The sequence below is a fragment of the Miscanthus floridulus genome, chromosome 11, assembly GCF_019320115.1.
Source record: "Miscanthus floridulus cultivar M001 chromosome 11, ASM1932011v1, whole genome shotgun sequence".
Taxonomy (NCBI): domain Eukaryota; kingdom Viridiplantae; phylum Streptophyta; class Magnoliopsida; order Poales; family Poaceae; genus Miscanthus; species Miscanthus floridulus.
Window position 1 is genome coordinate 82,349,222 of NC_089590.1, and position 22,092 is coordinate 82,371,313.

Sequence of the window (22,092 nt, forward strand, 5' to 3'; positions counted from 1 at the left end):
CACATTCTCCGCTCCCCTGCACCAGGTCCACCAGCACCGCGGGCTCCAGGCAACCAGCCAGTCCGTGTCCGTCCGTGCGCGCGGTCCACGGCAACGCTTCGTGCTGCTCCGCTCCCCTTTATGCGCCGCGGCTGCCACGGTCCCATTCCCACCCCCACCCGTCCCTCGTCTCCTCGTCCTCCCGCTCCCGAAGAATCCATTCCGTTCCATGCGCCGTCGCCCAAATTCAAGCCCACCGGAAGCGTCCGAACCCTAGCCCATGGCCGCGCTACATGGGGCCGTTGACCTTGACTGCAGCGGTTCTCTGTTCATCCGCCGGCGCCGGCGGTTGCGACCACCTTGATTGCCACTACGGACCTTTCATCGTGGTTGTTGTGCGCTCTGCTTTTGGGACCGCTGGTGTAGTGGAGACCTTAATCTTCACCTACTCATCTGATGTCGCTGCCTGGAGTGAGCCAATCTGCGATCAGCTACCTGCTGGTTACATCCGAGGATTAGTCGATCCTCACATGAGGAGTGCGCTTGTGGGGAATGCGCTCTACTTTGGCTTCATGGAGGAAAGGACAGCTCTCACGTACAACATGCAATTGCACCAAATGTCGTGGATTCAACTGCCACCTTCAGTGCCCCTTCGTCGGCTTCTGCTCACAACAACGGAGAATGGTGGGCTGGGGCTCGCCACTGAACACGAGTCCGAAACTCTATGTCTGTGGAGGAAGGATGCTGATGAAGTAGATGCTAGATGGGAACAAAGCAGAGTCATTGAGGAGCTTAAGATGCTGCTCCCTGTTGATGCTGACTTCACCTCACTGGTTGGCTCCACGGATGATCTTGGTATCATTTTCATGAGAGCGGGCAATGCGATCTATGCAATTGATCTGAAGACCTATAAGGGGAAGAAGGTATGCCAGGGCGAAATCAACACCATTGTTCCGTACATGAGCTTCTACACTCCAGGTACAGCTTTACTTAGTTTTTTATTTTACAATGTTCAAGGTGCAATAGGCTCAACAATATTGTATTTATGAAGGTGCATTCTTATATCTAACTGGGATTGATCATACTTCAATGTTTTTATTATGGGCAATCTTTGAAACTAATCAGATATGACTATGAATTTATTGATCTATGTTGAGCCAAGAATGTAAATATGTAGCTGGAGTGAAAATTTAAAAGTAATTACTTGGGTGAGCTTCTACACTTCAGATGCCTTGTGCCTATCTCTAATCATGTTCATACGTAGCCCTCATCCGTCAATGGATGGTGACGTCAGTGCTAAACTTAGGGAGGCAGTTATCTTATTGAGTTTGTTCAAGTGTGATGCTAACTGTTGTTGCTGTGAATAATGAAGTAGTGTTATTTTGTTGTCAAGCAATAAGGGTTCATCCAGGGCAAATTTGAGTCCTCAATCAGCTGATGTTGTTCTCAAAATTTGTAAATTTTTGTAGCATTGGAAGCAGACGGTACTGGTGACGGACCAAGTGCTGGTGGCTCAAGTGCATGAAAAGCTTAAGGTGCTCATGTGAGGTTCTCAAGTAAGTAGCACAAGGTCTATGGTGGGACAACACTTTTTTGCATCAGTGAGATTGGTGCTGGACTTGGGCTTTTGTGATTTTCCAAGTAGCAGTTTGTCTTGAACCTTTTAGCTTTATCGTTGGTTCTGTCGGGCTTGTATGTAAGCTGTTAATCTCTACATTGTCTGACTTGATCTGTGACTATGGGCTCCAGAATTCCTGCTTGTGATGAAATCCTGACATGCACATTCCTTTCCTTGTTAAAAGATCTAGTCTCAAGAAAATTAGCATTATGAAATCAGATCATTGCAACTTCATATGTTCCATGTCCTTCCTATATAAATTTATTTGCTTATTTATTTATTATTGTGCTTCAACATCTTATTGCTTCTAAATGATTGGATAACCAGGAACTTGATACTTTATTGCTGGCATACTTTTGCTTGTGTGGCCAACCTGGTAGAAATCAAAAGACTGAGACAGCTTATTCATGTGTGAATCATAAAACCACAATGCAGTGGCTACAAGACCATGTGGCACAATTTAGTTTGTGTGCAGGTGAACACAAGGAGAAAAAAAGGTAACATGATCAAAGAGTAACAGTACATGAGTGCAGCAGGTGCTGACGGTGAATCATGGTTTGTGTTGCTCGTCGAATGCCGTTCACGAAGCATGAGCATTGTCGAGTCTTCTGCATGCTGAACCAAATCTCTTATTGTTCTGTGTTGCTTGATAGCCACCCCACCCCTTGTCATTTTGGGAATGATGAAGTGTGTGATGTGATGCTGAACTGAACTGAACTTGCCAGTATTTCCATCGTGGAAAAGGCCTCTTTTTCAGTAAACTATAGCATCTGGGGTAAAATAAATAAATTGAAGAGATCCTGAAGAAGTGAAAATCTTCAATCCAGTTTCTGTGCGGCCTGTAACTTCAACGGTTCAACTGCTACCTTGGACCAAGAGGCATCAGCAGCATTATATTTGTTATTACTAATTATATTGGCAAGGTAAGACAGTGAACACTGTGCCTCGTAGGTGAATTCTGTAGCTTCCTTGAGTGGAACTCGATCGGACTAATAACCGTACGTGTCATGTTATGGTGTTGCGGATGCCATCAACAGTTTTTGGGTAGATCAAAAACAAGAAGAAAAACATTCAAAGACTGTAAACTTTGTCGAATACTGAACGAGCTATTCTATCTGCTGCTGGAGTGCTGGGCAGTATTAGTTACAGAGTATGATGAGGACTGAGGAGGTACAGCTAGTTGAGCCGATCTCACCAGAAGCCAAAGCGGCAAAGCCCGGGTGTCATATAAAAAAAAAACTCGGCCTACGGTGGGCAGACAGCCCCCGCAACTTTGTGTTTAAGGAAGAAGACCTTCTCACGCAGGCCGAGAAAACCCCCGAACACCGTGTCCCGCCCTTACACAGGGGCCCGTTACCCTGTGAGTGGGCCGGTCCGTTGCCTGTGCTTTGGGAAACTCGAGACAGGTGAGAGGATTTTTTTAACTCCGGGCAGGCGAACGAGCGCACCCGTGGAGGCTCGAACCCTGCCCGCGAGAGTACCAGGCGGGGTTTTGGTGGATTTTGCGGTACGTTTCCTGTTCTTAATTGGTCGGACAGAACTGTAGCTAGCGCTACTTTTTCACAGGAAAAAAGAGAAGCTCATAGCCTACTATCCTCTGTGCAGGACGGCATTGCTTAAAATGCCACTACGATAGCTCATAGCTCCAATGCTTCACGCTATGCAGTGGGCACCCGCGCTTCAAACCATATACTTCCCGATAACACTTTGCATTGGAACGAACGCCATCGCAACCATTTTTGAATACGTGCACTTCAGATGCCAATCGCTTGTAGTAACTTAATCAATAGTACATCGTTCTCTGTCAGACTTTGATCCTATCAGCACACAGCAGCAAAAGCAATATAATGGTACCATATCCTGATATGCGTGAGAGTCAGTGAAAGCGAAACCTCCAACGCCTTGACTCTTCAGTCGATTCCGGTGATCGGTTCACTCCCTCTGCTTGCCCAGCCGGACGTCCTGCAGGAGCATGAGCCCAATGGAGAAGACGGTGGCGAGCAGCGGCGTGGGCACCTGCTCCACGGCGTCGCTTATCCTCGGCACCTGCCTGGCGGCGTTCTTGGCCGTCACGGCGAGCAGCGGCGCGCCCAGGATGGCGACGGCGGCCTTGTTGGCGAGCACCAGCCGCAGGTCCTTGTGCACCCACTCGAGGATCAGCTCCTGGAACTCCGTGAACAGTATCGCTTTCTTGTCGCGGTACTGGCATTCCTGAAGTTGCGGTCAGAGGGAACAAGCGATGATTAGTTTTTTTTTTCGGAGAGCAAGCGATGGATTAGTTAGTTTTTGATGGGCTGATCTCTTTCACTACCCGGACGGCCGAGTAAGGCCCAAAAAAGAACTCAAGGATGAAACATGCATTCTCTCCTGTCTCTCTCTCTCTCCCAACCCGACGGCCTAGTAAGGCCCAGCGGTTGATGGCCCAATTTCCGCCCCACCAGTAGCGAACAGGCACATCGGCATCAGCCAGGCAGCCACTCGCGCAATCGCGCTCAAGCGCCGTTTCTTTTCTCTTCCCGTCTCTCTCTTTTCTTCTCGAATAGGCAAAAAAAAATTACGTATTATTATATTAAAAAAAAATTAAAAAAAATTAAAAAAAATTATACAACGCGCTTCTATCGAGCGCAAAAAAAAAAAAAAAATCGACCCAACACAGCTGAAGCTGAACCATCCTAGCAAAGACCCCCCCGTCTCTTCCCGTCTCTCATTTTCCCAAACTCCAAACCCTGACGCGGCGAGCGGCAAACTCGTGACTCTAGCGCCCTGCTCCCCAGCGGCCGGCAAGGGTGCGTCGGCGTGGCGCTCGCGGCCTCGCGCCCTTGTGGACGGAAGGCCGGTGAGGCTGTGACCCGGTGTGCGCATCGATTGAGGCTTCTGAAGTCAAATTGTAAGTTAAAATTTGGTCTACTGGCTTCCCATAATCTCATTCGGTACATTGTGGATCGCAATTTATTAATCACTTGTAAACTAGGAACAGGGGAGTCTGACTGTCTAAGTCAGTGCCTCTGTAATTCCCTCAAACATGAAGAGAAAAAGGGCGGTGCTACAGATTTGAGGGTTTTCTATGAATATATAAATCATGGTCAATTATGTGTTATATATTTCTTAAATATTAACCAGTTACGTCTATGTGATATTATACTATTATACATGTAAAATACTCCCTCCGTCCAAAAAAAAAACAAATAAAGCACAGTGTCATGTTTTGGTACCTTAAGTTTAACCATTTATAGATAAAAAATATTAATATTTATGATGTCAATAAATACTATTAGATTAATTACAAAATATATTTTCATAATAATTTAGAGTCATAAATGTGAATATCATTTCCTAGAAACTTAATCAAACATAAACCGCTTTTATCTGGCATGTAACCCATTCTTTTTAGACAGAGGTAGTACTAGTTATAGGTTGCCAAATTTTATTTTTTGTTCCTATTCTCCTACAATTAAAAAGAACACAGCGTGGACATTTTTTGGTGCGACATTCCAACGTGGGCCCATAGTCCTGTCTGTTGTGTTCCCGTAGCCCTCGCTCCTACACACATCCCTTGCAACAAAATTCTTCCTTCCAAATTAGTCATGCACAATTATAGCAATACAAATTGCTAAATCAAGACTATATATACGAATGATTGATTATAGACCAATCTCCATTCTTTTTTTAAGGAAGAAAAAATATCAAGGATTACGTGAAACCGAGCAACCAGACCATCTTTCATGCACGGCGCCACAATGGCGCATGCAAACAGGAATCGTGCATGTGCAATCAAGAAGGAAGCCATGCAACCAATCAAGAAGGAAACTGCCATCATCAAAGACTACACCAACCACAAGCGACACGTTAGCATGGCTCATCAATCTCTTCCCTAATCACGTCCAAAAAGACTAAAGTGAACACTGTTTTGGTGTGACAACCCAATGTCGGGTCGTCGGTCTGCCTGTGTGCGATCCCATGCTCGTTATCCCACCCGACGTCGTTGCCCCCCACAATGGCCCACACGGCGCTTCTTCCCTAAAAATGCCACTCCACGCGAGAATCATGTGATCACATCTCATCTTATGCCACTAATAGACGAAAACCTATGGCCAAACGGCGTCCACCAGTCGTAAGCGCTTGTGAAAAAAATCTCAAATTGCCTGGCCGAATAGGAAGGAGGGGAAACATACGTCCATCTGGGCGTAATTAACGCTCGTGAAAAAAAATCTCACATCTCCGGCCGGCCAAATAGGAAGGGAAGAAACAGACGTCCATCTGGCGTAATTAATACTTGCAAAAAATACGTCACTTCTCTTTCCTAAAATCACATTACATGCAAGCCCGGATTTTCATATTCTCTCCTCCTCTCTTTCCTTGTAGCGACAACCGCACAAAAGAGAGGCAGACGAGATCAGATGCCATATCCTGCTTCCCCACCCCACCACGAACCATCGTCGTTCTGGTCATCATCGATCATCGTAGTGGATCGATCATCGCGCAAGCCGCCGTTCAGCTCGTCCTACCCGTGGAAGAAAGGAAAGGAACAATGTCCAGCAACCAACCGGACAACTAGCGTGCGTCTCCGCCAGGCCCTCCCCACCGGCTTGCCGTCGTCAAAGGATCAGTACATCTCCGCCAGCGTCTTCCACCGCTGTTGCCCTCTTGGTAGGGCAAAGTCCATTGTCCTCGTCAGTTTGACAGTTTGGCCACCACACCCATCGATCTCGGCAGTACTAGGCGTAACCACGCATAACCCCGCCTACCACATCATCACCCAGGTATACATGTCTCCAAAACTTTCGTGGCCAATCATTACTTGGTTAGTATTCAGGTTGCTTCTCCAGCTTTCAAGTGCAGTTCCTGTTTGGACGTTCCCTATAGTATTCAGGTTGCTTCTCCCGCTTTCATTTTTTTAGGCATCCATTTAGGTTCTATGTCATCCAACTAAACAAGCCGGTTAGGAGCGAGTACCGCAATACAAATCTATATTTTTGTTTATGATAATTAATGTTACTTTAGCTTTAAACAATAATTGTTTATACGTAGGGCCATACTTTCATAAACAGGACAACTGCAGGTAACATATTAAGATTGTTTTGATTTCTTCAAAAAATAAGATTGTTTCGATTTTATGCTAAAACTTAAATTATATTTTAATTGTTCATGCATCATAAAGACATGTTTAAAAAAAAACAAACGTTCTGAACATCTTTTAAATTACATTTTAATTGTTCATGCATCATGCTTATGCCGACCCTGTGCATGCTGGAGCTTTGGCCAGCAGATGGCACGACAGTAGCTATAGGAATTAATATGCTCTATTTAATTATGCTTTGCAACATTATTTGCTTAATCAGAAGGCATAAAAGGAGAGCATAGCAGTTCTATTTTAGTTCAGTAGTTGAGTCATCTTGCGAATAGAAACACAGTGCAATTTATTTATGATTCAAATTCTATGTTTTTGGAGCTTCCTAGAATTTTTGTTCGGATCACATATAATTTTCGTGTTGCAGAGGGTGTACTACTGGGAGCAAGAATGCCACAATAGCTAGTATTGTTGTGGCGGTTCCTACGGTGTGTAACTGTTTTAGTGTTATTAGTGGTATATATTTAGTTTATGTCGATTTCCTACTAATAAATTAATGAACATGCTTAAGAGAGGGTATATCATCATTTTGTTTTCTTTTGGGGAAATATATGCATTATTTTGGTATTCAGATCCAGCAGTGGCGATCCCGCCCCAAATGGCCGCGCTAGGCTGGCGGGCGCAAACTTCGTGGCACTCGCGTCCGCCTGGTAACGCAGCACTCGCGCATCCTCTTCTTCGGCATCGTCTCCCCCCCTCCACCGCCGCAACCGCTGGGACACGCAAAGGTGCGATCTTAACACCGGATTCGGCTCCCCTCGCGTCATTGGTCCCCAAAGGCATCACCTTTGCTCTGATTTGTGATTTGTGTGGTCATGGGTTGCTTGTGATCTCTTCTCTGGGGGCGGTTTCTCGGCCGGTTAGTGACTTAATGTTGTGGGGCCAAAAGTGGGTCGCTAGGCTAGAGTTCTTGCTGCCGTGGAATGCCAAATCTGGAGCCTAGAGGAGAGTGGAGGCCTCCGCGCCTCGTTGATGTTCGATCAAGGCTATCCATGCAGAATGAGTTGTACTTTGATCAGCTTCATAGCAAATGGTGATTTTGAGTAGTTAATACCTTCTTGCCAGATATATTTTAATCTACTTAGGTAGTGGGGAAATAACAAAGGACAAATGAATACCTCCATATTTTAAGTTTTTCTTTTGCATAATACCATATAAAACTTGACTATGAACAGGGACCATGGCAGCTTAGGAAGCCGTCTGCAGGGATCATCTCCTATTCTAGAGTGACTGAAAAATATTCAAGTTAAAAAAAAATAGAAAGAGATGCTTCTTGTTTGACTACACTGCATATCTCTTCTTCTATATACAACATCGAGTTATGAAATCTGAATTGCATTGAAATTTTGCTTGCCTCCTATAACTACTTGTGTTCTAGAAAGGGTGAGTAGCTTTGTTGCAATTTCATGATATGTGACTTCTTCAGTATGATAATCCCATTATAGTATGTTAGAATTATAGTCTGTTCGTTACAAATCTTTTATATTGAATTAAATAATTGCCTACATCTCATTGAGTTACTAATGAAACAATGTTTCAAAGCGGCAAATGCATACTAAATTGGATCATAATTCAATACTAGGGGCATATGGTTGAAGGCATGTTATGTTATTATCTAAAATATGAAGAAGGATGACCTTGGTATACCAGTATTGTATGAAGCAAACTGATAATTCATGGAGATGGTTAGTTTTAAAACATTGAGGAATCAATTAATTTTGTTATAGTGATATGAACTTTTATGTGTGTATGCACAAATATACAATACTATAAATGCATACTTTGGTGATTGCAAACCATCGATGAGAGTTTTAGCCATGTACAAGATTCAATTTGTAATACTGAACATCATACTCGCATTATCGTTTTTTTAACAATACAACACGTTCATGCTTAAATTATTAGGATATTATTTATCCTGTTGTAACGTACGAAAAGGTCTATACAATAGAGTTGATGAGCCTGCGACGCCATCTTCTCTATGAGAGTGATAATTTCACGAACTTTGCTTTTTAGATTAAATATTATTTTAACGTCGGTATTTAATTTCACAGTTCTGTTATCTTATCGTATGATCCATGTGTTTTTACTTTTTAGTACAAAAGTGTTATGTTAATTTCATGAAATTTGCTTTTTAGATTAAATGTTATTTTAATATCGATATTTAATTTTATAATATTATTATCTTAGTACGATGTATGTATTTTTAGTATAAAAATTTAGTCGTACAACGCATGGGCACGCTATCAATGCCAAGTTCCAAATACTGGGCACGCCACTGCGAGCCGCCTTCCTTTCGCTCCTCCGCCAGGCCGCGCGCCTTCCTGCGCCGCCCGCTCTCAAGCCGCCGCCCTCTCGCTCCTCCGCCAGGCCGCACGCCTCCCCTGCGCCGCCGGCTCTCGAGCCGCCGCCCTCTCGCTCCTCCGCCAGGCCGCACGCCTCCCCTGCGCTGCCCGCTCTCGACCCGCCGCACTCTCGCTCCTCCGCCAGGCCGCGCGCCTCCCCTGCGCTGCCCGCTCTCGAGTACCGTGTGCGCCGCTCCCTCACCGACGCCCACACCGACGGCGCAGACAACTGCCGGTTCTTCCTTTTCCTAGAAAAAAAACCGTTCTTTCCCTCGCAATCTCGGTCCCCCCTGCTACCTCGCCGCCCGCCGGGGAGAGGCTTTCCGGCCAGCGAAAGGTACGTCGCATAGCGAAACTTGGAACCATACCTTCATTTTCTCGGCGATGGTGTTCAGGCAGGGAGGATCCTTGTGAGGGCCGACTAACTGCTTGTTGATTGAACTGGCAAAAGCCGTAATCGAAAATGGGGAAGCGCAGTCAGCACATAGACAGATTAGCGATCTAACACTGAAGCGATTATTAAGCAACGGCATTCTCACTTGTAAACCATGAGGGTGGCGACGTGGAGGGAGTTGATGTCCAGGAGCCCCGTGTTCTTGTCCGCCAGGTCCTCGAAGACTTTCTTGCAAATTCTTTCGACATCAGTCTTGCCTGCAAGCGAACGCAGCGTCAGGATGGATGAACTCGATGCGACGGTAACCATCACATTTCTCATGAGCAGAGCGGAGCAGAGAGACGAAGAATGTAACACGAGGTTGCAGAAATGGCGATGGCGAGAGATGCGCGTGCAGGGCAGGGAAACGTGGTTACCGCGTGCTCTGTCCCACGCGCGACCGAATAAGTTAGACTTGGACGAGGACGACGACATCGTTAGCTCTCTCGATCTGGATCGATGGCGGCCGGGAGGATCGGGGGCAACCACACGACGAGTGGGAGAAGACAGGGAGCGCCTACGGTGGTAGCAATATCGATGTGGCGGAATAGCTTTTCTGATGTCTGACGAAGAAGTCGCTTCGCTTGCAGGGAAGGGCAGAATCAGAAGGCTGTTGCTGTGGCGTCTCTGTCCTGCGCATGCAGCCTGTGTTTATCTCCCTTCCTGCCGGCGCTAGCGCTACTACTTTCCTTGCTCCTCCATCAGTTCAACCCCTAAATAAATACTGGATTCCTTCCTTACCTTTTGTCTGACAAACACCTGCTTCTGCCGATAACTTTGACTCGATTTATAGAAAATACGTGCAACATTTCTATCTCTAAATAAATTTATTAAAAAACTAGATTCAAATATCTATCCAATGATCTTAATTATGTATCATAAATATTAATATTTTTTAATATATGTTTAGTCAAAGTTATTTGTCGGAAAACGAAAGCGACAGGACGGAGGGAGTAGTCCTCACGGCTGGAAGGGATAGCATCAAGCAAGCCTCAACAGCTTTCTTCAATCTTTTTTTTTAATATATAAAAAACAGCTTTTCTCTCTCTCTCTCTCTCTTTTTTTCTCAAATACACATGAGAGCTACGTATCATTGATATTAAGAATGAACGAGTTTATCTTACAGGAAGAACCGGCAAGGCCGGTGGCACTGAAAGGCTACATTGATACACGAAACAATCGTAGTGGGTTTGGGCCGCCCATACATATTTCCAACTTGACTAATTGGGCTTCTTGGTGTATGTAAGCAAGGCCCGGGGTCGGGGTATACGGTCGCCAGCAGAAGTCCCTGCCCCTTCGTCACTTGGTCGTACATACTTTTTTTTTTAGAAACAGGGGGTTGTTTAGTTCCCCAATTTCCAGAATTCGATACTATGCAAAAAGAAGATTTCCCGTCACATCAAACTTGCAGTACATGCATGGAGTACTAAATATTGACGAAATTAAAAACTAATTGCACAGTTTGGTTGTACTTTACGAGACGAACGTTTTAAACCTAATTAGTCAACAATTGGACAATTATTACCAAATAAAAACAAAACGGCAGTGTACCTACAGTGCCGCTACCGTGTTCCTGCCGGCGCCAATTCGGCGGAACTAAACGAGGCCCAGGAGGGGTTTTGGAATAAAATGAATTAAAAAGGTAGCACAAGAGTTACAGAAATACACAGGAGCAAACTTACAAAGTGGAGGAGGAACCGCACGCCATTGTTCTGCATTCTTACCGCAGCAACCTTTTCAAAGTTCCTTACCGCACGGAATCTGATTTCTATTTCCATTTCTCTTGGTTTCGTTTTTTCCACAAGAAGGAAGATGGATAAAACACCGAAGTCGGTATCCTCGTCTTGCAACAACGACGGTAAGTTTCCGCTCGAGTCGTGTTATTTACTGTCTTTGCTGTCTCTACTTTTTTTTTTCCTTTTGGGGAATGGGAGACGATGGGCTTAATCTACAATTTCTTACTGTAATTTTCAGATGGAGTGCCGGAAGCAACAGGGATGGAGAAAGCGTTGTCTGATCTGCATGCTTCAAAGGGTGAGAACAAGTCAAAAACAAATCTCGTTCTTTTATTAGAAAACTCTGTCCACATATATCAGGAGACGAAAGATCTAACTGCAAGGATGAGGCAAAATTGACCCAGTTAAAAAAATGACTCAAAAGGAAGCGCTGTGATTTTGATGTCTTAGTTCCATTTTTTTGGGTGTGTGGTGGTAGAGAAATATGTTTGCAATTCTGAAGCATATGATGGCAAGTTTAATTTGGTCTTACATTTGTGCAGTTAGATGAGACGTCCAGGGCCCTTCTGAAGAAGTTGCTTGATGATGCTACATGCCAGGCTCTCCTGAAGCAGGCAAATGTAATTTGTTACCGTGCCATTACTTGTAAACTGCGTCATCTTCTCAGCAATTTTTTAAGGAGTACCTTACCTATCGTACAACATTTTGCAGGCTCTTACTACTGCTTCTGATTCGGTGATTCGGTTTTCTCTTGGTTTGACGTCTCCAAGGAAAATGGATCTTAACAACAGTTAGTTGCTAAACCAATCTTTGCCTTTTGCTGTCTTTTGGGGGAAACAAGGGGAGAAAGATACATGTCTGTGTGACAATGAGTTTAGTTATTCATTTCTTATTCTGATTTTGAAATGAAATTGCCTTTTGGGGAAAAAGGGGGAGAAAGATACATGTCTATGTGACAATGAGTTTAGTTATTCATTTCTTATTCTGATTTTGAAATGGAATTGCCAGAAGGAACAGAGATGGAGCAAATTTTGTCTGATCTGGAGGCGCTCACGAAGCTATACAGCCTGCTTCACAAGGGTCCGGCAGATGAAAATGTAAGAAATTTATTTAAGGCTTCGCTGCTATGTCTTGTGGAGAAGTGAGAAAAATCCGGAATAGATTTCTTTTTTTTAAGTACAAACTGTGTTCTATCTGAAGAATGAAAGAACTAAGGTCCTGTTCGCTTGTCTTACGAGCCGTACTATTTCAGCGAACAAACAATGTTTTTCTCTCACAACAAATCAGCAAACGATACTTTCAACAATGGCTTTTCAGCAAACCGAGCAGGGTATAAGTTTAGGCATGGTAAACCGAAGCAATAGCTCTACACTTCTACTTTCAATATCTAATAACTGCAAGGATGAGACAACATTGAAGCAGAAAGCGAACCAAGCCCTTTCGGTGTTTATTCTGCGAGGTTTTTCTGTGATATTAATGTAAACAATCGCAAGTTTAATTTGTTCTTATTTTTGGTCATGTTCGTTTCTCTTATAATCCGTATTTTTCAGCTTATTTTTTTTTTAGTCGGAACAATATTTTTCTCTTACACCAAATCAGCCGGAACAATGTTTTGGCTTGTAGCGAAGCGAAGCGAACCGGAGCCTTTGTGCAGTTAGATGAGGCATCCGGGGCTCTTCTGATGAAGATACTAGAAGATAGCTACCCAGGAGGCTGTCCGGAGGCAGGCAAGGGTAACCTGTTTGCTTTTTGTGCCATTAATTACAGACGGCCACACCTACAGCTCTATTTTCTGGTCAAATGCCAATAAAGGACGTACCTAGTCAGAGAGCTCTTACTCTATGCAGAGTTTGAGAAAGGATGTCAGTGGCAAGTTTTACCATCACCTGTGCAATGTGAGGAGACCACGACTTAAATCCAGGACCTTCTGGTCACGAGCGGTAAGACTCTACCACTTGCACCAGTCCGCCCTTTTGGTCAAATGCCAATGCTAATCAAATTTAAAATGTGCCTTTCTGCGGATGCTATCAGGTTCTCTAGTGTCCCCTGTGCTAGAGAGAGCTCTCCACGCGATCAGACCGCGGACACGGCATGCCGATCCGCGCCTGAGGCCGGTGGCATCACCCAGACCCAGCCTCCTGGACAGTGAGCGACCGCGCCGGCTAAACCTGCAACATTCTACAGTGTCAAAGCCGATCTGGCCTCCACGTCGACGGCCATCGCCATGCAACGGAAGAGCATCCCCTTGCTCGCCTCGCCTCCAAGCACTCGTCGAGAACCGCATTGCCGGCACGGCACCGTCCAAGCCAAGAGCAGCGGCACTCCAGCCTCAGCCTCCACCGTTTCCCCGCAGCTGGAACGTCGAGACATGGCACGGTGACTGGAGGTACTCGGCTTGCCGATCGCCGGGACAGCATCCGTCGCAGCTCCGGCCGTGGGGACCAATGGTCGCCAGAACGCAGCAGCAGTAGGAGCAGCAGCCGGCGTTCCGTGTTACGGGAGCTGTCTCTGGGGCCCGTCGTCAAGGCTGCATGGCCGCGCCACGCCGCGGTACGTCGAAGCCGAGAGCTCCTCCTCGTCCTCGGTGCATCTCTTCGAGAGGATGGACTCTGGGTTGTCCCTGAGCATGACGTCGCGTCATGGTGTCGAGCACGCCGAACGCGGCGTGGCTACGCCGGAACGCTCTTCCTCGAGCAACACGATGGCAACCATACAGAGCCGCATCAGACCAAGCAACAATCTTCTCAAGGAGGGCTCCCTACACCTATCTGCAGCAGAAGAAAGGAGGACTTCGCGCCGGAGGCAACAAGGCAGCGACGTTTCCAGCGCGGACATGTACAGCAGCAGCATGTCCAGCGGCAGCAGAAGCTCATCGGGCGCCGCCAGCCTGTCTGCCTCCACGAGCCCGATGGCGTCGCCGGCGCCGCATGCGTTTGCTAATCCCTACTACTACTACTCGCCGCCGGTGATGACACGGGGCATTGCGCCGCCGGTGTATGCACCTAAGGTGTCGCGCTCAATGAGGCGGCGACGTCAGCAGGAAATCCTGGAGAAGCGGCTGGCGCGGCTGCAGATGCTCAAGCACAAAATCGCCACGGTGTTCCATCACCACCACCACCACCACCTCGGGGGCGGCCAGGAGGCGGGCCCCTCGTCCAGGAGCGTCGTCCGCGGCGCAGGCCACTTCAACACGCCGTGGCCGTACTTTTACGAGCATGTTCCACCGCGCGAAAGGGAAAGATAAGAACGCTAGGAGCCGGACGGTGGTAGGCGTGCCGGAGAAGAGGCGCGGCGGTGACGGGAACATGCATGCGCTATTCGACGCGGTGCAGCGGCACTTGAAGGGCAAGCGGAGGGCACCGGCAGGTATGAAACTGAGGAGGAAGGCCATCCGGGCGCGGGGCAAGAAGATGCATTGGTGGCAGCGGGGCATGGCAGGGGTGACGGCGGGCAGTAGACCACGACGCCGTTTAGGACATGGAAAGGCAGGGTGGCTATAGGTCTTATTTCTTGCTTATTGCCTCTCCACATTCACTTCCGGTTGTTTCATGAACTTACAAAAAGTTTCAGTCTTCATGTTAATAGGACACCGACACCTAAAGTTGACAAGTAGCGTGTGGGTGTTTCACTGTTATGTATATGTAGCTCTGATATGAGAAAGGTTACCCGTTTCTTGGCTATCTGTTTATATTGGTTCTGATTTCGGTCCGTTGTAATTTGGTTCGATTTTCTAGATAAGATGGTCTCTATTGGTTCTGAGTACGACGATTTGCTCGTCTCATAAGTCATAACCATGATCAGTTTCTGATGAACTCTTGCCGTTCAGTTCTCACTATATATTTGCCATTTGCGGAGAGAGACCAAAAACGGGATGCTTTTTGATGCATTCATTATATTTCTATTTTTATTGCAATTTCCAATGGGAATGGCAGAGGAAATAGGGTTGGAGCAAGTTTTTTGTGATCCACATCCACCGGTGCTGAATAGGTCTAATTGGCAACTTCACAAAGTCCGGTAGATGGAAGCTTATATAAGAAAAAAAACATTGATGCGTCGACTGCTATTTCTTGTGCACGAAAAGGCAATCGTGTTTTTAGTTCTCTGGTAGAGACAAGGAAAAAAATCAGAAAACAAAAACGAGAAGATATTCAGGCAGAGTCGCGGATGATCCGTTCCAACGTCCGACTGGATCATCTGATCAACCAGAGCAGGCAAATTCCTACAGCTATACGTGACCTTAACGAACCCGGACTGGACTGCTTTTCTTCTCCCGTTCACCCCGCCTTGCGCGCGACCGCGCGTCCTCTCTTTCTTTCTAGTGCCGACGAGTGGCGACGACCCGACGACTGTACGACCGCCGCCGCATCCCTGCGCCATCACCTGCCCAGGTCTTCGTCGGGCCCTTCGCCAGCGACGAGCACCCACCAGGTATGCCCACCCCTTCTCTCCTTTTCCCGCTGCGCGAAACCGTGCACCCAAACCATGGCTATTCGATTCGTGTTACTTCTTGCCGCCGCGTCGCACGCTCTCAGGCGACACGGGCGGCTCCCGATCCGGCGACGCCACCTCCAGCTCCTCACCCCTCTCCCGTCTTGCGGTCACCCGAGCACGCCGCAGGAGGTCCGTGCGGCTGCAATGACAGCGGCGACAGGGCAAATCCCATCCCCACTTTCTCCTTCCCTCTCGTTTTGTCAGATCGGGTGCCTTCGCGGGCGGCAACCGGCAACGGCGGCCGCCCGCAGCGGCCTGCGCGCGCGGCAGACAGACGCACGACTCGGAGGGGCGGCGTGTCCGCATGTGGGCGCGCTTTGGGTGGTGCCGCGGTGTTCGGTTCGGCGTGTAGTGGTGACGGAGCTTCGTCCGGCGCGGTGGAGGCGATCTGCGTGTGGGCGGCAGCGGCTCGCGGCGACCCAGATCCACACCGGGGGAGGGCGAATCTGGTGGGCCGGCGTTCGGATCCGGCCGGTTGGGCCCCTGCGAAGGTAGCGGCATGGCGAGGCCGGCGGCGACAGGGCGGCAGTGAGGGGTGTCAGGAGCTACGAAGGAGGCGCGTGCGTTGGCGTAGCACTGCAGCATCGACTGCTTGAGGAGACTGCTGAAGAGAGCGGCAAGTTGGTGGCCACGGAGGCATGGCGGCCTGCATGGTTGGCCGTTGTGGCGCCTGTTGTTGCGCGTCCGCGGTGCTACTAAGCACGCTGATGTTGCATTGGTGGCGTTTGCGCGTGGATGCACGGCGGCGTGAGGGCCGTGTGGTGGCTCAGCAGCACAGAGGCTGCGGTGGGTGGCTGCGGCAATGCTTGGTGTTTTCAGCATCAGGGATGTGGCAGCAGAAGCTGCACTGGTGGTGGAAGGAGCTTTGAAGTGTGGATGGCAACTAGGGAGTTGTTGGGTGCACCTTGCACAGTGTGGTAGCTTGGTTGCCATGTCAAGGGTGTGGGCATTAGATTGGCGGAGAGCAGCAATGAGGAGGGCGTAGGCGTAGTGGACGGGGTGCAAAAGCTCTGTGTGACAGTTGATGGGTGATGACACGGTGAGGCTAGGTTCCAGTGGTGGGAGACCGGCGTGGGACGGGGTGGCCAGCAGGAGCATTGCCACATCAGCTTGTGTGGTGTGGCGGTGGGCGGTCACGCATTGTGGTGACCACTCAAGCCCATGGAGGGCCTATGAGGGCAGTCGGACGCAGCTGATATCTATGTCACGGTGCCTTGGTGGTGTGCATTGTTGTTGCAGTTGTTGGATCTCGAAAGACGCGGTCAGCTTTGTAATGGCTAGATGCAGCACTTGGGTATCGCCTTGGTGGCTTGCAGCGGACTGCTGCTGCTAACTCTGCCTGAAAGGGGTAGTCTGGTGTAGGACAGCTCGACTGACGGTGCAAGCGGTGACGATGGCACGGGGATTACACAGTGTGCAGCGGTCTGCGATGGCTAGCCCTGCATGACAGCGGCTGGCTCGATGTGGGACGTTGTCAGTAACAATGGCGAAAGTAATGATGATGGCATGTTGATTTGATGGCTTCATCTTTCAATGATGATGGTGGTGCATTGTGGCGACTGGCGGGGCGGTAGTGTGGAGCTTCTGTAGTGGTCATGGTCCAGTCTGCAGTGCCTGGTATAGTGACAGAGCAGTGGTGCCATAGTGTTGTGTGGCACGTGTTGAGGTCTTGGTCTAACCGGCTGTTGTTGGTTTTGTTGCTTATGGTTGTTTAGTTTTGCTTAGTTGCTTTCTAGTAGCTGTTGTTGCTTTACTCTTTGGGGTTTAGTTGCTATGTTGTACTGCCTAGCCTAGGCTTCTCCTCCTTTTTAATATATTAGTTCTCCTGCTTGTTTCGTTTCAAAAAACAAAAACCTGGCTATCTGGGTCTGATCTACTTACACGTACATACATGTATTGTGCCTACTAACTTCAATCATTTTTTTTTCTAAAAAAATATTTTGTGCACATGTGTACGCCCATGTCCTTTGCTGGCTCCACCCTGATCTCAGGTCGGTTTCACCTAAAGTTCTGTTGATTCTGGATTTATTCCTTGACGCAGCAGCTGAAAGATGGATGCGAACAGGCGCCAGAGTGGAATTCAGCAGTTGTTGGCTGCAGAGCAAGAGGCTCAGCAGATTGTAAATGCAGCTAGGGCTGGTAATACTATCTTACTTTCGGCACAAATATTACAAATCAAGCATAATGCTCGAGAGCAAGTACCTTGTGCATAAGAGTATCCCTGTATTTTGATCTACCAATTAATCTTTATGTGGATGTTCACATTTTAGGTAGAAACATGTTCTATTCTGAGCTATAGTGAGATCAGCATCTAGTTTATAGAATTGGCTTTGGTGTACTGCCTTTTTTTTTTTTGCTTTAGTCTACAGGCTTGCTCTTGTTACGCCATGCCATATCACTGGAAAGTCACATGTTAACTGTACAAATTTGCATAATCCAAGTCAGAAAAATATCACTTGTCCTTCACTGATTAGATAACCATGGTCCAATGCAAAGCTCTTGCTCTAGAAATGTCTGTTCAACTTCTGCAGATAATATCCGTGATTATAATTGATTTTGATGGGCTGCAGTGTAACATTTTCTGTGTTCCACAGCTAAGTCAGCAAGGCTTAGGCAAGCCAAGGAGGAGGCTGAGAGGGAAATAGCTGAATACCGTGCCCAGATGGAGGCTGAATTCCAGAGAAAGGTTGCAGAGGTATGTCACTAGCCCAACATGCTCGAATGTTCACAAGATCACAGAGCCTGAGTTTTATGTATTTGTTGTTTCCAGAGCAGCGGTGACTCTGGTGCAAATGTTAAACGTCTTGAGGAAGAGACAGCAACAAAAATTGAACAACTCAATCAACAGGCTGCAAGCATATCCCCAGAAGTCATTCAGATGCTTCTGAGGCATGTCACCACTGTGAAGAACTGAACGTTGTGCGCAAAATATGCTTGCAAGTTGCAATATTGTACGTATTATCTATATATTTATTAGTACAAGAAAGTGGTAATAAATGAAAATTTCACTTTTAGCTGCAATTTTATGTTCTTAATCGTAGAATAAGGTGTGGCATGGGAGCAGCAAACCTGTCCTGTACAATCAATACTCGTTCATCAGTTGGTACATGTAAATGTTTTTTTTTCTTGTTTTCTTTTTGATGAAATGTTATTTTTGTCAGTCTTTCTGAAAAGAGTGATTTTTTATTTCCAATCTCGGAAGACCTCAGACTCTAGTTTATACCACCAAATGAATACACTATGTAATTATAACATTGGGTCTATCTAATTCAAACTTGGTGCTACAGATGCCTTTTTCAATATTTTCAGTCAAACGTAAAAAGGATTGACTTAGGACAACATTTATAAATTAATATATTTTCGGCATTGTTTAACGGTTGTTTAGCTGTTTACATACGTTTAAAAATGCAACATGGTGGTGCACATTTTCGTTTAATTAACCGTTTGGCGGTCTCCTCGCATTGCACAGGTGAGGATAAGGCTTGTCACTAACACCCTTCTCCAGACCCCGCACAGAGCGGGAGCTCTCTGCACTGGGTACGCCCTTTTAACCGTTAATTCTATTAAACGATTGTTTTGCTTGTTTAAGTAGTAGTTTAGCCCAACTAATGGCTAAACGTCGAGTGTTCGACCGTTTACCGTTTACCGTTTTGACACTGCTAGCGTCCGGACGTCTGCGCAGCCTGCCCATTCGCTAATTTTTCCCGCCCCGCCCGCACACCCTGGCCCGTTGCAGCGCCTGCGCGTCTGGATGACTCACCTCGCATGCGTAGCACGTAATGTTCACCTCGATTCGAGGCCATTCACCCCTCCCCCGTCGCACCTCGATGGCCCCGAGCGCGTCGCGTCCACATGACACCGGAGTGCCGCGCTCTCCGTCCACTGGCCCCCAGCTCGCCTCATTCCTCGACGCCCATGGCATGCCACCATCATTCCCCGCACCCCTAACTCTCTGAACAAACACATGCGGCATGAAACACTTGAATGCAACATACGTATGAAACATATGAAACATCTGGAACATACACTTGCAACATATGTGTTAAACATATGCAATATTCAGATAAAACACTTGCAACATGCAAACACTTACCGTAGCATAAGACTGAAATAGTTGAAATATTTAGAACATATTGTTGCAATATATGTGAAACATATACAACATCCAGATCAGAACATACGTCTAGAACAGATGAAACATTTTGAACAAACCTCTGAAACACTTGCAACATGCCACTGAAACACTTGCAACATATGCAACATCATCGATATACTTTTGCAACATCCATATGAAACAATTGCAACGTACTTCTGAAATATCTGAAACACTTAAAATATACGCTTGCAACATGTGCTTTTCATCGCAAACATCTCCTTGCCGAGGTCGCACGTCGCGGTGGCCATGGTGTCGACAGTGGCCACGGCCTTCTAGTGGGGAACGACGACGACGGGGATGGAGTGCAACAAACAGCGAGCTAGAGCGGGCACGACAGGGATGGAGTGTGGCGCAACGACGAAGGGGGCGCAACGCGGGATGGAGCACGACGCTGGATGGGGGAGCCACACGGCGTGGGATAGGGTGCACAATGGGGAAGATGGCAACAGCGAGTGAACGATGCAGCAACACCAATGGCGAGCACAAGACTAGGAGATATTTTTGAAAGAGATGGGGAGACGCAGAGAGGAAGTAGGCCTGTGGGTCCGGTAGCGCGCAGACCTAAAAACGGCATCCGTACGGACACATGCACGCTCCTGAGCATTACCGTTACCGTTTAGAAGAACACTGATCTTTCAACGGATGGAGTCATTCCTACCAAATTTTTTGTTTTTTGGCCCTTTTTTTAAAGTTTTTCACAAATCTGCCCCTGGTGGTATGCTTTCAAAATCTAGACCCTCACCTCGGCGCCGATGTAATTGGCGTCGTGCATACACATATCGGCGCCAGAGCATTTGGCGCCTAGTGGCTGGTGACATGGCAACCTGCTCGGCGCCAAGATTTTTGGCGCTATGTCTTTCTTACATGTGGGCCCCCTTTCCTTTCTCTTTCTTCCTCTTCCTCTTCCTCTACCGTTTTTTGTCGCTCGTCCAGAGTGCTGAGTCGCCCGCCGCTGCCGCCACACCACTACGCCCTGGTCGTCCTCGCTGCGCCCACCGCACGCCCCGTGTAACACCCTGGTGTTATACTGTATAACTTTTTGCTAAAACATTGCATGAGCATCATACTTATGTGTACATGTATGAATTATAGAGTGTAAAGCAATATACATATCTTGAAACGTTCATCGAAAAACACGAAACGGATGTTACATTGCATGTCGCGTTGTATCACCTAGTGTTCTAAACAAATTTTTATTGAACGAAAATGCTATAGAATGCATATGTGAAACTTTAATAAAGTTCGTAGTACAAGCTTTGTAGGTGACGGTGAAATACTCGCGGTCCAGAACGGGAGTCACTAGCTTGCTTAATTGGTAGCCTGGAAATCGAAGTTGATGCAAAATCGATCGAAACTTAGTCACTTTTCTTAAGTTTGAAAATGGTCGACGAAGCTGAATTCGACAATTTTTATAGGAGGATCGGGTTAGGTAGTGGCATGGTTTAAGGGTTTGTTTTAGTCATTGGATATTGTGGCAGAACCGCCTAATTTAATGCCTCACAGGAGTGCTTGTCTTCCATTAGACACTAAGCACTCAGGGGAGAACACTAGATTACTCGGTTCTGTCGGACACACCCCAGGGGAGAACCCGAAAATCCACATTTTTACCACCAGAATCACAAATGAGAGAATAAAGCTTACATCATTCGTAACCATTTCTTACCTCACTTTTAATACAACATCAGAGTATAATATTTATTAATATAACAGCGGAATGAAATCATGTTATCAGAGTTATAAATATTTTAATTGAACAGCGGAATAGAAACATGTGAATAGAGTTACAGCGGAAATGAATATCTATTAATGACAGGGTGAAGTATTGATATATAGACTACGATAACAGATTATGAAACTTTCATTTATAAAAGTATTTGGTGAGAGTTATAAATAACAACTACGATCGCAGCGTAAAGGAAATCCTCGTTGAGCCCACCAGGAGGAATCCACACACAAAGGCCAGCTATAGCATCCACCTGTCACCTGCAACAGGGAGAAATAAAACCCTGAGTACTCAATTATACTCATCAAGACTTACCCGATAGGAGAAAAGAAAAGACTTTAAGGATATGCAAGGCTATCTGGTTTGTGGGTTGCATTTGTAGAAAGCATTACTAAGCGTGCGTCCTTATATTTGATTTTTAATAATAGCCGCATTGGTTCATTAACTAACCATTCTATGTAAGCACCTGTGCTACTTTCAAGC

General features: G+C 46.8%; 3 protein-coding genes and 1 pseudogene across 7 annotated transcripts; 3 read left to right on the forward strand and 1 right to left on the reverse strand.

Moving 5' to 3' along the window:
- The first annotated feature begins 171 nt into the window (after positions 1-171).
- Positions 172-2,298, forward strand: LOC136494413 (uncharacterized). 2 transcript variants are annotated; one of them, XM_066490576.1, is made up of 3 exons: positions 172-957; positions 1,449-1,535; positions 1,925-2,298. In XM_066490576.1, the coding sequence occupies exons 1-2, from the start codon at positions 273-275 to the stop codon at positions 1,502-1,504; spliced, it is 741 nt and encodes a 246-aa protein (XP_066346673.1). In that variant the 5' UTR covers positions 172-272; the 3' UTR covers positions 1,505-1,535; positions 1,925-2,298. The 2 variants fall into 2 exon arrangements, with proteins under 2 accessions (XP_066346673.1, XP_066346672.1); XM_066490575.1 differs by lacking the exon at positions 1,925-2,298 and having other exon boundaries at positions 174-957; positions 1,449-1,780.
- Positions 2,299-3,461: 1,163 nt separating this feature from the next.
- Positions 3,462-10,237, reverse strand: LOC136493606 (uncharacterized). Of its 2 annotated transcripts, XM_066489705.1 has the most exons (4): positions 9,881-10,237; positions 9,610-9,721; positions 9,439-9,511; positions 3,462-3,808 (listed from the first exon to the last, which is right to left on the reverse strand). In XM_066489705.1, the coding sequence occupies exons 1-4, from the start codon at positions 9,936-9,938 to the stop codon at positions 3,530-3,532; spliced, it is 522 nt and encodes a 173-aa protein (XP_066345802.1). In that variant the 5' UTR covers positions 9,939-10,237; the 3' UTR covers positions 3,462-3,529. The 2 variants fall into 2 exon arrangements, with proteins under 2 accessions (XP_066345802.1, XP_066345800.1); XM_066489703.1 differs by having other exon boundaries at positions 9,610-10,237.
- On the forward strand, positions 5,978-14,938 carry LOC136491371 (uncharacterized; annotated as a pseudogene).
- Positions 14,939-15,340: 402 nt separating this feature from the next.
- Positions 15,341-18,751, forward strand: LOC136493607 (V-type proton ATPase subunit G1-like). 3 transcript variants are annotated; one of them, XM_066489708.1, is made up of 4 exons: positions 15,341-15,667; positions 17,722-17,869; positions 18,325-18,425; positions 18,501-18,751. In XM_066489708.1, exons 2-4 carry the CDS (start codon positions 17,782-17,784, stop codon positions 18,642-18,644), a joined length of 333 nt encoding a protein of 110 aa, XP_066345805.1. In that variant the 5' UTR covers positions 15,341-15,667; positions 17,722-17,781; the 3' UTR covers positions 18,645-18,751. The 3 variants fall into 3 exon arrangements, with proteins under 3 accessions (XP_066345805.1, XP_066345804.1, XP_066345803.1); XM_066489707.1 differs by having other exon boundaries at positions 15,344-15,667; positions 17,775-17,869; XM_066489706.1 differs by having other exon boundaries at positions 15,345-15,667; positions 17,772-17,869.
- The last annotated feature ends 3,341 nt before the right edge of the window (positions 18,752-22,092 follow it).